The sequence below is a fragment of the Lycium ferocissimum genome, chromosome 9 (genome assembly GCF_029784015.1).
Source record: "Lycium ferocissimum isolate CSIRO_LF1 chromosome 9, AGI_CSIRO_Lferr_CH_V1, whole genome shotgun sequence".
Classification (NCBI taxonomy): Eukaryota; Viridiplantae; Streptophyta; class Magnoliopsida; order Solanales; family Solanaceae; genus Lycium; species Lycium ferocissimum.
This window is the reverse complement of record NC_081350.1, coordinates 6,708,636-6,722,890: the sequence shown is the minus strand read 5'-3', so window position 1 is coordinate 6,722,890 and position 14,255 is coordinate 6,708,636. Positions and strand designations below refer to the sequence as shown.

Here is a 14,255-nt window from a genome sequence, read left to right as displayed (position 1 = left end):
TGATCAAAACAGGAAAAACAGTCAACGTGCGGCACCCCTGCGTTGCGAGGGTGGCGCAGATGAGCAAATTATTGTCAGAGAGGCATTCTTATTGCGTCACCTTTGCGACGTGGAGGTGCTGCGATTCTGCACAGTTCTTCACTTTTTTTTCTAAGTACACTTGAGATGGGGTTGCGTCGCATGCCTCTTCAGTGATTCTCTTCTTTTTCTTTTCTACGCGTAACTCTTCCAAATCTTTGCCAAATTGCTCGGGATTCATCAAATCTTCCTCGTGGGACCTAAAAAACACAAATACCGAAACATAAGCTCAAATATACCAAATCCAACACAAAGGTACGATTAAAGCACTAAGAAACTGAGGGAAAATGGCACAAAATATAGATATTTGTGCCAAATATCACCTGTTCTTGTGCTGAGGGTTTATCGGAAATTGCATCTCTACCTCTTTAGGTAGAGGTAAGGTCTACATACATTCTACCCTCCTCAGACCGCACTTTGTGGGATTTCACTAGGTATGTTTGTGGTGTTGTTGTTGGTTGGACCTATTTTGGATTGGGAATTAACCTATTGGGCTAAGGTAACCGTTCTACCTTACTGTTTGAGTTTATTACTCAATTATGTGTGAACTTACCACTTTAACATGTGATTAGTGAGTAGAATTGTGGCTTTAAGTACTAAGTTCCCAAATGATATAAATTATGGTTCTGAACCATTAAACGAACTATAAATCGAAATATAATTATATCCTTGGACTCTACAAGCTTATGAGTAATCTGCAAATGAGTTGGGTCCGGGGATTTTACTTGTTGCCGAGGGTTAACTTTGGCTTTGACCAATGTTTAAATTAAGGTGACGCCCATATAAATTGGTTTAACAATATTAATTGAACATTTTATTGCATATATACAGGTCATGGTGGATTTATGACAGTTGTACCAAGTGGTTTGAGTATCCAAGTTGAGTTGAGTTTAGCTTCCCTTTCTACAACCTGATGGACACTCCAACTGAGTTAATAGATACTCGGGAACTTGTTGAGAACGTATACCATTGACTCGACGGTTAGTGCTTTCACCGCAGAAAATAAAAGCTACTAGTCTTGTGTGATGATTGTGTCGCTCGAGGCTTTATATGGATTTTGATGCTGCTCATTGGTTCCGTGGTTAGAATTCGAGTAAATGGAGCTAATGGAACTAGAATTAGCACAACAGGTCTTACATATATGGTCAAGTTGGAATAAAAACGTCTTAAGATGGTTCAAAGTATGCAAAAGTCCATTTTTTTGGACAAGAGGAAGTCATGACTTAGAGTTATAGTTGTAGACCGCGTATTTCAGGAGGTTTCTCGACTCTAGAGACCTGGGAAAAGGGGTAAGCTAAGTGCATGCAAGTTTAAATTTCATTTTATTTTGGCTGAAGTCATCGACAGATCCTCCAACTTATCCGTGTATTTCACTTAGACTCCTCAACCGAGACTTTTACCATCTGAACCCTCAAAGACCACTTTTACTGTGCCATTTGGACACAAAGTTAATATGCAATCAAACAACACAGGTGTATGTAATTCACACGCCATGACCAATAAATGACACGTGATTTTAACCTAATTTAAAAAAAAATAAAAAATACAAAAATGAACCCCTCTCCCCCTCCCCCCCTCCCCCCTCCTTCTCCTCCACTCGTACGTTTCCTGCCTCGCCGGAGCTGACCACCGGCGACTAGTAGAGTTCAATCATCGACGACCGCCGCCACCACCACCGCCGCCACCCACACTTCTTCTTCCCCTTCTTTCTCCCGCCATCATCTCCTCCACACACCACCTGGTTTTCCACCCTTGCTTGCAGGAAAAAATGGAGCCGCCGGCGGCTCTCTCCCTCCTCTGTCTCTTCTACCATTAAAATCTAAACCAACATGAAATCTAAACCTAAGAACAAAATAGATCAAAAACAAGAAAAAGGATAAAAATGGGAGGAGATTTAGGTTTGAAATAAGTAGTGGGGGACGGCGGCATTCCGCCAACAAGTTAGGGTTTAGGTTTAGAATAATTTTTTTTTTACTTACAATAATTCTAAAAAAAATTAAAAAGGGGAAAAATGGCATCTCACGCCCTTTGGGGCAGTGTACTGCACGCGGTTGGCCAGCTCAACAAATTGTGTTTAAATGGCACAGTAAAAGTGGTCTTTGAGGGTTCAGATGGTACAAGTCTGAGTTGGAGGGTCTAAGTGGAATACACGGATAAGTTGGAGGGTCTGTCGATGACTTCAGCCTTTTATTTTCATAATATTCATCTCATTGATGGAATTAATCAATCTTTGTAACCATGTTTTGCAATAAATATTTGTATTGAACATACTCAAAGTCTGTATTCAAACTAGAAATAAACTACATTGTTAATTAAAGGCTTAATGCATATGCGGCCCCCTAAACTTGCCCCCTTTTTTTTTCTTTTCAGTTTGGCACCTGAACTAAGTGTTGTTCCTATTGAACCCTTGAACTTGTCCTCAAGTGTGTCTATCAAACACAGTCTGACTTACATAGTATTCCATTTTCAATGTAGAAACATGCTAATGTATATTCTAATTTAATTATGCCATCTTTTAGTTAAGATTAGCAGCAATTGAGAGGGCAAAAAAGAGTAGCTCTTAATTAAGCTGGCAGTGAAAGAGTAGAAAATCAGGTTTAGGGGGTTTGATAGACACACTTGAGGACGAGTTTAGGAGTTTAATAGGAACAACGCTTAGTTGAAGCGCCAAAATGGAAAAAGGGGACAAGTTTAGAGAGTTGCATATGCATTAAGCCTTAATTAAAAAAAGTCTTTCACACGCAATCGTGGAGAAGTTTGGCAAATAATTAGATAAATCAAGACCATATAGACAGAGGAAAAGATGAAGTAATTTTTGCTAGCTACGAGGGTGGTACATATTATATTCTTGATTAGAAAAGTATTATTGCTCGTGACTTTCGTACGCAGGTATACAAACTCGTTCTTATATAAAGGGATCATTTCTCACTCTTTGTTCCACCAAATTCTTCAGGTTCTAGCCTCACAAATTGACTTACAATGAGGCATCACATTTTCCTGTTTGCTTGCACCATAGCTCTTCTAGCTTCTTCCTCATTGGTTTCAGCTGAAGTTGTTAAGCATTCTTTTCATGTACGTATTACTTTATCTTCTTTATTTCCCATGCAAATAGCTTGTCAACGCCATTCTTTTTGTCTTCAGAAAACATTATACGTAATTAATATATTGTTTCACAGAAATGCACATTGCAATTCAGTTTTTTCATATGTACCCTATTTAATTCTTTTCAAATAGCAAACTTTTGGTTTTTATTAATCCAGTCTTATCGGCACTTTCATCATTTCTTTCCGATAATAAGTGCCCTTTGGACATCAGGTGTGTGTTTTTTTTTTTTTTTTTTTTTTTGAAAAAAGGAAATTTAATGATATTTGATTATAGATTAGAATGATTTTTTGGTTAGTTTTTGAAGATGAGTTTTTCAAATTTGAAAAATTCTATTTGGCCAGTTTTTCAAATGATTTTGTCTCCCTTAAAATATGATTTTTTTTCTACTGAAATGCATGTCCAAACACAATTCTACTTCCAAATATCATTTTTGGGCTTCAAAAATCAATTTTTTTTCCCAATATCACTCAATTAATGTCCAAATACCTGCTAAGAACAGATAAGCTACAAAATAGAATTTGATCAAATCTTATTTTCACCAACATCTCCACAATTTATACGTTATCTACTTATCTGATGTGATCAAACATGATTGAGTTAATATAGCTCTATATTGAAAACAAATACGTTACTGCTTTAGATATTTTGATATGATCACAATAATATATTTTTATCATATCCCATTTACGTTCTTTAAAATAATAAATTTATGAAGTTTTAAGGTCATTAATGACGTAAACTTAATTTGCAAATTTTTAAAATTTAAATTGAACTCTTAAATCCTATTGTGGTCGCAATACTTTAGATATTTTGATATGATAATGTAATAGTTATGTTTTATCATATCCTTTTGTTAAAGTTTTAATTATAAACTTCTGAAATATTTAAAAAATTAATTTTGATATTATAAAGTTTTTAACATCCTTGAAAATGTAAAGCTTGATTTGAGATCTTACACTTAAATATATAGTACAATAATATGGAGTATTTTGCCATAAAGGTGGTGCTAAGATTTTGAATTTATGGATTCTAAAAAAGATAGCTTATTGGATTCTTAATAAAATATTTATATATATTAAATTTCCTATACGAATAACAAAGTCTCACTCAAAGGTATTGAATTTTGCAGATTCCACAAGTAGCACTGAAGCTCCACATTTGTATTTGTATACTCGTCATGATTCTTTTGTCTTCAATCATAACCAAATTATCTGCTAAGTTTTCCAGTGTTCTTAAATCTTAACATGGATCATATATTAATGCAAATGTATGTGCACTTTTCTTAGAGATTTATGAGTCGTTTGGTCATGAAAATTATTCACTTTTTTTCTCAATTTTTTTTCACTTTATTTGAAAATTTAGCTATGAAAGTTCCAAATACATCTAAAACACCTAAAAACCCCCTTTTTTATTTTTTTCCATCTCACTTTTTGATTTTGTCTAGTCCAAAATATTCCACAAAACTTTTCTCACAGTTTTCCATCTCATTTTATGATTTATCTTTTTTCAAATTTTGCTGTAGATTTTTAGTTTTTATAAAAAAGGATCCCCACTACAATTTGATCATGTGTGGCCCAAAAATACATTCAAATAACCAAATATTCTATGCAAAAAGTATAACCAAACACAAGTCCATCTTCAACTGATCCAACTTCAAAAATTCGAAATAAAGTGAAAAATATTTGATTTCTGTGGCCAAATGCGTACTTAAGTCTATATGCTGATGCTTCAAAGTTTTTTTTTATTTTTTTTATGAATATATTTATATAGTCAATATATGAACAGTTTAGTTACAATTTTTATTATGTTACCAATTGGAGTAATACTTATTGTAGAAATCTACTTACAATTACTTTATAAATGACAGGACTATCTTATAATATAAAGGGATATAGTTATGTGAACAGTTTAGTTAAAATACTTAATGTGTTACCACTTGGAGTAATACTTATTATAGAAATCTACTTATAATTACTTCGTAAATGACGTAACTATCTTTATAAAGGGATATAGTTAATATATGTACAGTTTAGTGACAATTTTTATTATGTTACCAATTGGAGTAATACTTATTATAGAAATCTACTTGTAATTACTTTATAAATGACAAATTAACTATCTTATATAAAGGGATATAGTTAATATGTGAACAGTTTAGTTAAAAAATTTATTATGTTACCACTTGGAGTAATACTTATTATAGAAATCTACTTATAATATAAATGACATAACTATCTTTATAAAGGGATATAGTTAATATGTGTACAGTTTAGTTAAAATTTTTATTATGTTTCCAATTGGAGTAATACTTATTATAGAAATCTACTTATAATTACTTTTATAAATGATATAACCATCTTATTATATGAATAAAGGGATCATTTCTCACTTTTTGTTCCACCAAATTCTTCAAGTTATAGCCTCACGCAAATTGACTTGCAATGAGGCATCGGATTTCCTGTTTGCTTGCACCATAGCTCTTCTAGCTTCTTCCCCATTGGTTTCAGCTGAAGTAGTGAAGCATTCTTTTCATGTACGTATTAGTTTTCTTCTTTATTTTCCCATGCGAAATGGCTTCTCAACTCAACTCTTTTGTCTTAAGAAAACATTATAAGGACCTGTTTGGCCGTGAGAATTTTTTACTTTTTTCTGAAAAGTTATTACACTTTATTTGGAAATCAGCGTTTGGTCATGAAAATTTTAAATACAACTTGAAGTTATTGTTGGAATTTGAAAAACACTTAAAACCTTGGTTTCTCCTTTTTTTCACTTTCAATACATTCAAACAACCAAATACTCTTTGCAAAAATTATAACCAAACACAACTCCAACTTCAAAATTCCAAATAAAGTGAAAAATATTTGGTTTTCATGGCCAAACCCTACTTAATTAATACTATTGTTTTCACAGAAATGTAAATCGCAATTCAGTTTTTTCATGCATACCCTATTTATTTCTTTTCATGTATGGCAAACTTTTGGTTTGTATTAATCCATTATCGGCGCTTTCATCATTTCTTTCTGATAATAAGGGCCAGTTTGGTTCGGAAACGGCCTTTTAAGATAGGGATAAGGTCTACCCTCCCCAGACCCTAGTTATGGGATTACAATGGGTATGTTGTTGTTGAATAAGGCCCCGTTTGAGCATGAGATTTTTTTTTTTTCAAAAAAAATTATTAAAATAATCTTTGGTGATAAATTAGAAGAAATTAAAATAATTTTTATCTTTGAACAGTTGGTGTCTGATCTGTACTAGTCAAATTATGCAAATATATGTTCACCGTAGGAAATCTAATACTGTACTATAATGATCATTGTTAGCCATTAATACATATTTTAGATTGAGATTATATGAGCATTTTTATTACAAGGAGTACTATTAAGGGAAAACATAAAAAAGAGAAGGGCTCTAGGGGTGGGCATGGTATAGTAGATATCGATTATCATATTGAAATCGAAATTTTTTATAACGCGGTTTCGGTATTATGGTATTTGGTACGGTATTTGATATGGATTTTTAAAAATTTTGGTATTCGGTATTCATAAAGAGAATACCGAAATACCACATACCATACCGAAGTATATAATTACATATACAATTCATATATCTTAGTATTATAATACTAACAAATATATAAACTAGTATTATTAGAAGACTAATTGTTTCAACGTTGGAACTTTAACTACTCTATCTTGATTTAAATGTCTTTTTTGTGTAATTAATTTACGAAGGGGATTGCTTGCACATTCTTTTGAATATTTTTACACATGTAAGGTGTTTAGTACATAATAATTGAGACGTTTCTTAAGTAGCGGAAGTCATAATTCACCACGGTATGAGTATATATAAGTTGAAGTCCGACAAACTATGCTACGGATTTACCGTATCGTAAAATACCGAAACCGAACTTCAAAATATCGAATCATACCGAATTAATTTGGTACGGTACTGGTATAATATTTTTAAAAACTAAAAATTAAAATTATCATATTAAAATTTTAAATACCGTACCATGCTCACTCCTACTAGAGGTTGAATGGGCAGAAAAAATGCATAAGATTTTGACCAGGAGTAAGAGTCAATTTAACTTTCTCAATTCTGAATAAAATAAAAAATTGAATCATTTGTTTTGATAAAGAGGATGAGCACACTTTTCTTTTCAGAAGTTTATGCAAAAATTTATACTCCCGATGTTTCAATTTATGTAAATTGATTTGATCGGGCACGAAATTTTAAAAAAAAAATAAGACTTTTAAATTTATAGTGTTAAATAATTTAAATATATTTTGTGTAGTTACAAATTAATGCAATGACGTAAATTATTTTTAAATATAAAAAAAAGTCATTGTTTTTTTGCGTGAATTAATAAGAAAATAAGTTCGCATAAATTGAAACCGGAGAATTTTTATAAAACTTTTGATAAAAACAAAGTGTAGAAAAACACAATATTTGGGAAAATAAATAAATATATAAAAAAGGAAGGTAAAGCTAACAACAAGGGGTGAGAGAAACCAAATTTCCCAAACCTTCGAAAAGGAAAATAAATAAATAAATAAATAAATAAAAATACTAATATTTGTGGAAGTGGCAGACAGAGGAGGAAGCCGATAGGATCACAGCGTCAACAGGATATTGAAAGGCTCTCTTGACGTCAAATTTCACCCCTACCTCCCCCCCCCCCCCCCCAACCGGCTCAAAACAACCCTCTTTGTTCTCTCTCTCTCTCCATTTTTATTTTTATTTTTCCATTCTTAAAATCCCCATCCCGCCGCTATTTAAAGCCTCCTTAAACCTCCTTCCCACCACCATAACCAAGAATTCTCAATTCTTTGCACACGCCAAAAAAAAAAAAAAAAAAAATTGTGGTATCAAATAAACATAAGAAAAGAAGATTTTATTTTTTCATATACCCAATTCAGCAAAGAAGATGTTAGCGTGTTTAGTTGAACGATTTGTGGCTGAGAATGACACTGATTCAATACCTGAACCTGAAAAACAGGATGACGGCGTTTTGAAAGACTTGGACATTGAAGGAAACATTGATTATGGACTCAACGCAACTGGCTTAACCAGTAAAGATTTCGGTGGTATATATGCAGATAAGCCTTTAGCCCTTATACGTCCAGCCGGTGCCGATGACGTTGCACGTGTAATTAGACAAGCGTTACACTCACCAACATTAACGGTAGCTGCTAGAGGTAACGGTCATTCCATTAGCGGTCAAGCTATGGCTAAACATGGACTCGTTATTGACATGAAATCCATGAGTGATAATAACAGAATCGACGTTAATAAAACTTCCATGTATGCTGACGTGGGGGGTGGAGCATTATGGGCTGACGTTTTGAAAAGCTGCGTTGCTCATGGTGTGGCTCCTAAGTCATGGACGGATTATCTTGAATTAACGGTTGGAGGTACTCTTTCTAACGCTGGTGTTAGTGGTCAAGCTTTCCGTTATGGGCCACAAACGTCAACTGTAACGGAATTGGAAGTTGTTACCGGTAACGGAGAGAAAACCGTCTGTTCAAACTCTCAAAATTCTGAACTCTTCTTCTCAGTTCTTGGTGGACTTGGTCAGTTTGGTATCATCACTAGAGCCCGGGTTTTGCTTCAAACCGCCCCGGATATGGTTAGTATCTTTTTTTTTTTTTTTTTTTTTTTTTTTTTTTGAATTGCATACTATATATAATAGATTTTCAACACGTTCACGAAAGGTGATTGTTAATCATGGGTTTGTTTTTTTGTGTGTATTAGGTGAGGTGGATAAGAGTGGTATACAGTGAGTTCGATGAGTTCACTCATGATGCTGAGTTACTGGTAATGAGTCAAGAATCGTTCAATTATGTGGAGGGCTTTGTGTTTGTGAACAGTGACGACCCTGTAAATGGGTGGCCCTCAGTGCCATTGGATTCCAAACAGTCATTTGACCCGACCCATTTACCCAAAAAAACTGGCCCGGTGCTCTATTGCCTTGAAGTGGCCCTGCATTATAGCAACAACCCAGACCACCATCCCTCCACTTCCACTGTAAATATGGTAATTCTGTCAATTTCAAAACTTTTTACCACTTTTTCTTTTTACCCCTCTTTTTACTTTTGCTTTTAACACTTCCCCTTGTTGTGTGGATGGAAGGAAAAGAGGGAATGTTTTATTATGTGCCTCATTTTTAAAGTTCTTAACTTTATAATAATGTAAGTTTTTATAGTAGTTTTTTTGGGTAGTAATATTACAATTATTAACCGAGGTGATTTAATTTGGAAAGGATATATGGGCCATAAAGAACGATTTTTGACTTAGTTTTGACCTAGGTGGCTGCTAAGGGAGGGCCCTTAACAGATGTTGACCATGAATGAAGGATTGGGTCCCGAAAAGAGGGGAACATAAGATTAAGCTAGTGCAGTGAAAAGCTCAAAAAAGGATTCTTCGTTTCCACAATTACACTCCCTAGAATCAATTCCTCTTTATTTAAATGTATGTAAATTAGTAATTCGAGAACCCAAAAAATAAAAACGAAGATGAAAATCTCTTTGAAATTTACACGTGTGCAAAAAAGCGGCGGTGGTTTCGTGGGTGGGGGTGGCCAATTGGTAGTTTGCAAGACGACGACGTTTGAAAAGTGACAATACACTGTGTCAAAATTTACGTTAATAGTTTGTAATCTTCTCATGGATTTTCTGACACCATAGATAGAACCAACCAGCTTGTTTGAACGTGCCCACAGAATCGGCGTTTTATTACGAAATTAGCACCGTACTTTTCACTGTCTCATGTCCTTGTCGATGATGACAAAAGTCCTAAAGCCTGAGGCTAAAACAGTAAATCCAATTAGTTGTTTGTCCTTTTGCTGAGCAGACCCAGATTTTCATGACGTTCTGCGGTCCCCTCCTTAATTTCTTTCTGTTTTAACAATTTGCCAAAAACACCATCATTTTGCAGAATCTCCTAATATATATGATGTCAATAGAATGACAAAAATACCATTGTGTATAAACTACAGTTTGGATCTTGTTTTCTCTTATTTTACTTACTTACATTGCAATCTTAAAGATGTTGTCCCGTTTTTTTTTTCCATGGTAGGTGGTCGAGAAATTACTAGGGCGATTGAGATTTATAAAGCACTTAAGGTTTGAGATCGACTTGACTTACATCAAGTTTTTATTACGAGTAAAGCACGTAGAACAAGCGGCTAGAGCTAGTGGTATATGGGACACGCCTCATCCATGGCTTAACATGTTTGTTTCTAAGAGAGACATTGCCGCATTCAATCGAATTGTGTTCCAGAACATCTTAAAAGATGGTGTCAATGGCCCTATGTTGACATATCCTCTACTGCGTAGCAAGTAAGTACATTTATTATTTTTATGTCCTTGCGTTTGCAATTTAAAATTGAAAAGATTGTTTTTTAAAAAAAAAAAAAAAGTCAACTTCGGAATGACCCCAAAATTGGATTTCTCTTATTAGAATGGAAGGATCTATTGGTGATCATCAATTACCCATAATTCTTTTGCTACAAGACCACAACTTGTGCTAAGAAAACCTAACTTATGGTTTTGGGAAAAAAAAGTTATTTGCCGGGACAAGTTTCACTGGCTCTGTAAGCGCCACGTGGAAGCCTAAGGGGATCAGATAGTGACGTGAACTAGGACCACAAAGTTAGGCATCCCACGTGGCAACCTCATGGCCTTGGGGCCCAGTGGTGATGTGTCGTGTTTTATCATTTAATAATAATTTAATATGAAACGGACTACCTGATTCCCATCCAAAATCCGGTGGTTGAGATTTCTGAGGAAGTTAGGTCATTGCTCTGTTCTTCCCTTTAAGTGGGTCTCATGTTTTAAAAAATCTTCACTGCTCGGTCGTTTGGCAGGAGGATAAGTTATCTCATGTAGATGGAAATTGGGTGGAATAAGATGAGATTAGTAATCCCAAATAATCCCACCTTATCTCAGCTTTTATCCAAACTACATGGTATTGGATGGAATATTAAAAAAGTTATCTCACCAATCAAATATAGGATTAATTCCTATTCTATTGGATTAATAATTCAGCCCATCCTATCCCTCCATAAGACCAGCACCAACGCACCGTTGCACTACCTGCTGCGTTGCTTGTACAGTTTACTCTAAATGCTGCGGTGGCATAGGATATCGTTTCCCGCTCTTTTGTGAGGTATAAGCAAACGTAATAGGACAGTACTTTGGGACAAAGATACGGTGGGCCCAATTTTTGTTGCTTTGGTTCCAAATATATTACTTTCAATTTGTTTGTCTTATTTTTTTTTTTTAATCTATTTAAAGAATAATATTTCTTTTCTTTTTTGTAACTCTTTAATTCTAATTCTTTACGTAACATGTTTAAAATTATAAAATTAAAGGGTATTTTGATACATTTTATATATCTTTAATTTAAGATCACAACATTCAAAGGTGTTCTTTACCTTGTTAAACTCCGAATCAAATAAAAACCGATCAAACAAATTGGAACGGAGGGAATACTATCGTATTAACGTAGATTAATATTTTTTCAATAAAATTTACTGCTAATATTTAAGTAACTTTTTTGTCCTACGATTGATAATTCTAGTTGTAGGTGGGTGGGTGGCGTGGGGGGTGGGGGTGGGGGATATTTTGGTCATAATGAATCAAATCTTTTGGTAGAAAAGGAGATATTGAGTACCGCAGCTTTCAGGGTCAGTTTTTAGCCGATATAAGTGACGACAAGGATATTAATAGATTGATTGATCAAGTTTTTAAAATCAGCTTATTTTAAAAAAGTTTTTATTTTTTATTTTTAAAAAGTACTTTTGACGAAAAATAGTTTGTGTTTAGCCACTTGATTTAAAAAGCACTTTTGAGCAGCAATTAGTGTTTAATCAAGCTTTTAAAAAGTGTTTCTCAAAAGTACTTTTAAAAAAAGTGTTTTTCGGCAAAAATTATTTTTTATCTTCTGAAAAACTGTTTTTTGTTACTCTTCAGAAACACTTATTTTCTTTCAAAAGATTAACCAAACACCTCACTTTTTTACAATAAGCACTTATTGAAAAAATAAGTACTTTTGAAAAAAAAATAAACTTGGCCAAACAGGCTATAATTCACCAACCCGATTATTAGTGAGACCATTGCTTGTCTACTTTCTTCTCCTCAACTACTAATTCAGTTGGACCAAACGATCCTTATTGTTTCTTTTGTCATTAATTTGAAGTTTTATCTTTGATGGCTAAATCATGAGTGTAAAATTGATGCATAGTTAATTGATTGAGCTTTGCACAACATATTCCGTTCTAAAGTTAGATGTATAAGTAAATTATTTCAGATGGATACAAAATCTCTATATAAATAGCACGAACTAATTTGAGACTGCGGCAGACATTAGTTGATTGATTGATTTAAATAATTGGTAGTACGGAGCGGCTGCGTGGTATTACAAATTGTATCTCTTGGCCACTAAATTGTTCCATTAGGAATTTATTGTTTTAAATAATACATTTCTTTTATTTTCCTTTAATAGCTTCTTGTTGTTTTCTTTTTTTACTGAAATTAGGTGGGATAATCGATCGTCAGTGGTGTTACCCCAAGGTGAAATATTTTACTTAGTGGCTTTGCTAAGGTTTAGCCACGCACATCCAAAAGAGTCTGAAATAAAACAGATGGTAGCACAGAACCAAGAGATATTACAAACTTGTATCAACAAAGGATTTGATTTCAAGTTGTACCTTCCGCATTACGAGTCCACTGTTGAATGGAAGAAGCATTTCGGGGATCAATGGGGAAGATTTGTCGAGAGAAAGAACCAGTTTGATCCAAAGGCTGTCCTTGCACCTGGCCAAAAAATATTTACTAGAAACCGCCAACTCTAATAAATATACTCCTATTACTTTTGGGGTCTTTTTCCTTTTCATTGGATATTGCAATTGTTACGAAACAACTCTAAAAGAATGTAAATAAAAACGTTGAAGGATGTTCTCATCTCTGTTTTCTTCTTTTGTTTTTCGATATCACATTATGTTAACATATACTATAGATATGATCAGCATACTAGAATTCAAACTTTTGTCATGACCATTTGAATTATGTTCTATTGATTACTCAACAATTTACAGTAGGGAATTAATAGGAAATCGAAAATAGGTTTGATTAACTGCAAATTCGAAGCGAGAATGGACAGTGATGGACTTGCTTTAATTTATACATTCTGTATTCCATCCACTAATGGTCATGTCCCTTTCTGTTGTCGTACAAATCTGATGAATTTTGAAAGGTTTGGTAAGGGGGGAAAAAGACACCATTTTTTGTGACATTTTATTCTTCCTGGTTTAGCTCTCCAAAATGTTAGAATGCTACTATACTGGTATTAGGGGTGTCTAGTGGGTGGATTGGACTAAATTTGGAAGGTTTTAAATGGATTGAGTTAATAATTGGGTGGGTCATGGGTTGGGCTGCAGTTAGGGGACTCAAAAGGGCTAACATGATAATTAGACAGGTAATGGGCTTAAATCGAAAAAAGCGGGTCAATACCCAACCCCCAACTCTTACTAGGTTTTAAATTCTTGTTTGTTTTCTTATAATTTATTTAAGTAACTAATAAGTAAACCTTTTTTCCTTATATTATGCATGTATATAACATATCAAATAAAAAAGTATCTTTTTAAAAATATTTAGACACTTTCTCACGAGTCAATTTGGGTTGCATATCATCCCAGTTTTTAAATGAGTCGAATTAAAATGGTCAAAATGGACTGAGTTAATAAAATAAGTGGGTCATTAACCCTCCAAACCTAAGTGGGTCATTAACCCTCCAAACCTAAGCGAATTCATGATTTTATAGGCTAATTTTGCCACCCCTAATTAGAATTTAGTAATTTTATGTAGCCACCCGAAAGGTTAAATAAGTACTGGTAAATTATGAATTTCTTTAATATGCAAATGAACATTAAAATTCAATTTATCCCCTTTCAATAATATATATCATTACACTCGATATCTTTACTCCATCCAGTTCAAAATAAGTGTTCACTTACAAAATAAAAAAGAAATTAATTTTATTTTTACAGATTTGCCCCTATTTACTCAAGG

At 33.7% G+C, this 14,255-nt stretch overlaps 1 protein-coding gene across 2 annotated transcripts; it reads left to right on the top strand.

The window, feature by feature from the left end:
• The first annotated feature begins 3,007 nt into the window (after positions 1–3,007).
• On the top strand, positions 3,008–13,150 carry LOC132029565 (cytokinin dehydrogenase 7). 2 transcript variants are annotated; one of them, XM_059418831.1, is made up of 5 exons: positions 3,008–3,150; positions 8,183–8,812; positions 8,938–9,219; positions 10,261–10,523; positions 12,724–13,150. In XM_059418831.1, the coding sequence occupies exons 1-5, from the start codon at positions 3,058–3,060 to the stop codon at positions 13,037–13,039; spliced, it is 1,584 nt and encodes a 527-aa protein (XP_059274814.1). In that variant the 5' UTR covers positions 3,008–3,057; the 3' UTR covers positions 13,040–13,150. The 2 variants fall into 2 exon arrangements, with proteins under 2 accessions (XP_059274814.1, XP_059274815.1); XM_059418832.1 differs by having other exon boundaries at positions 3,043–3,150; positions 8,147–8,812.
• The last annotated feature ends 1,105 nt before the right edge of the window (positions 13,151–14,255 follow it).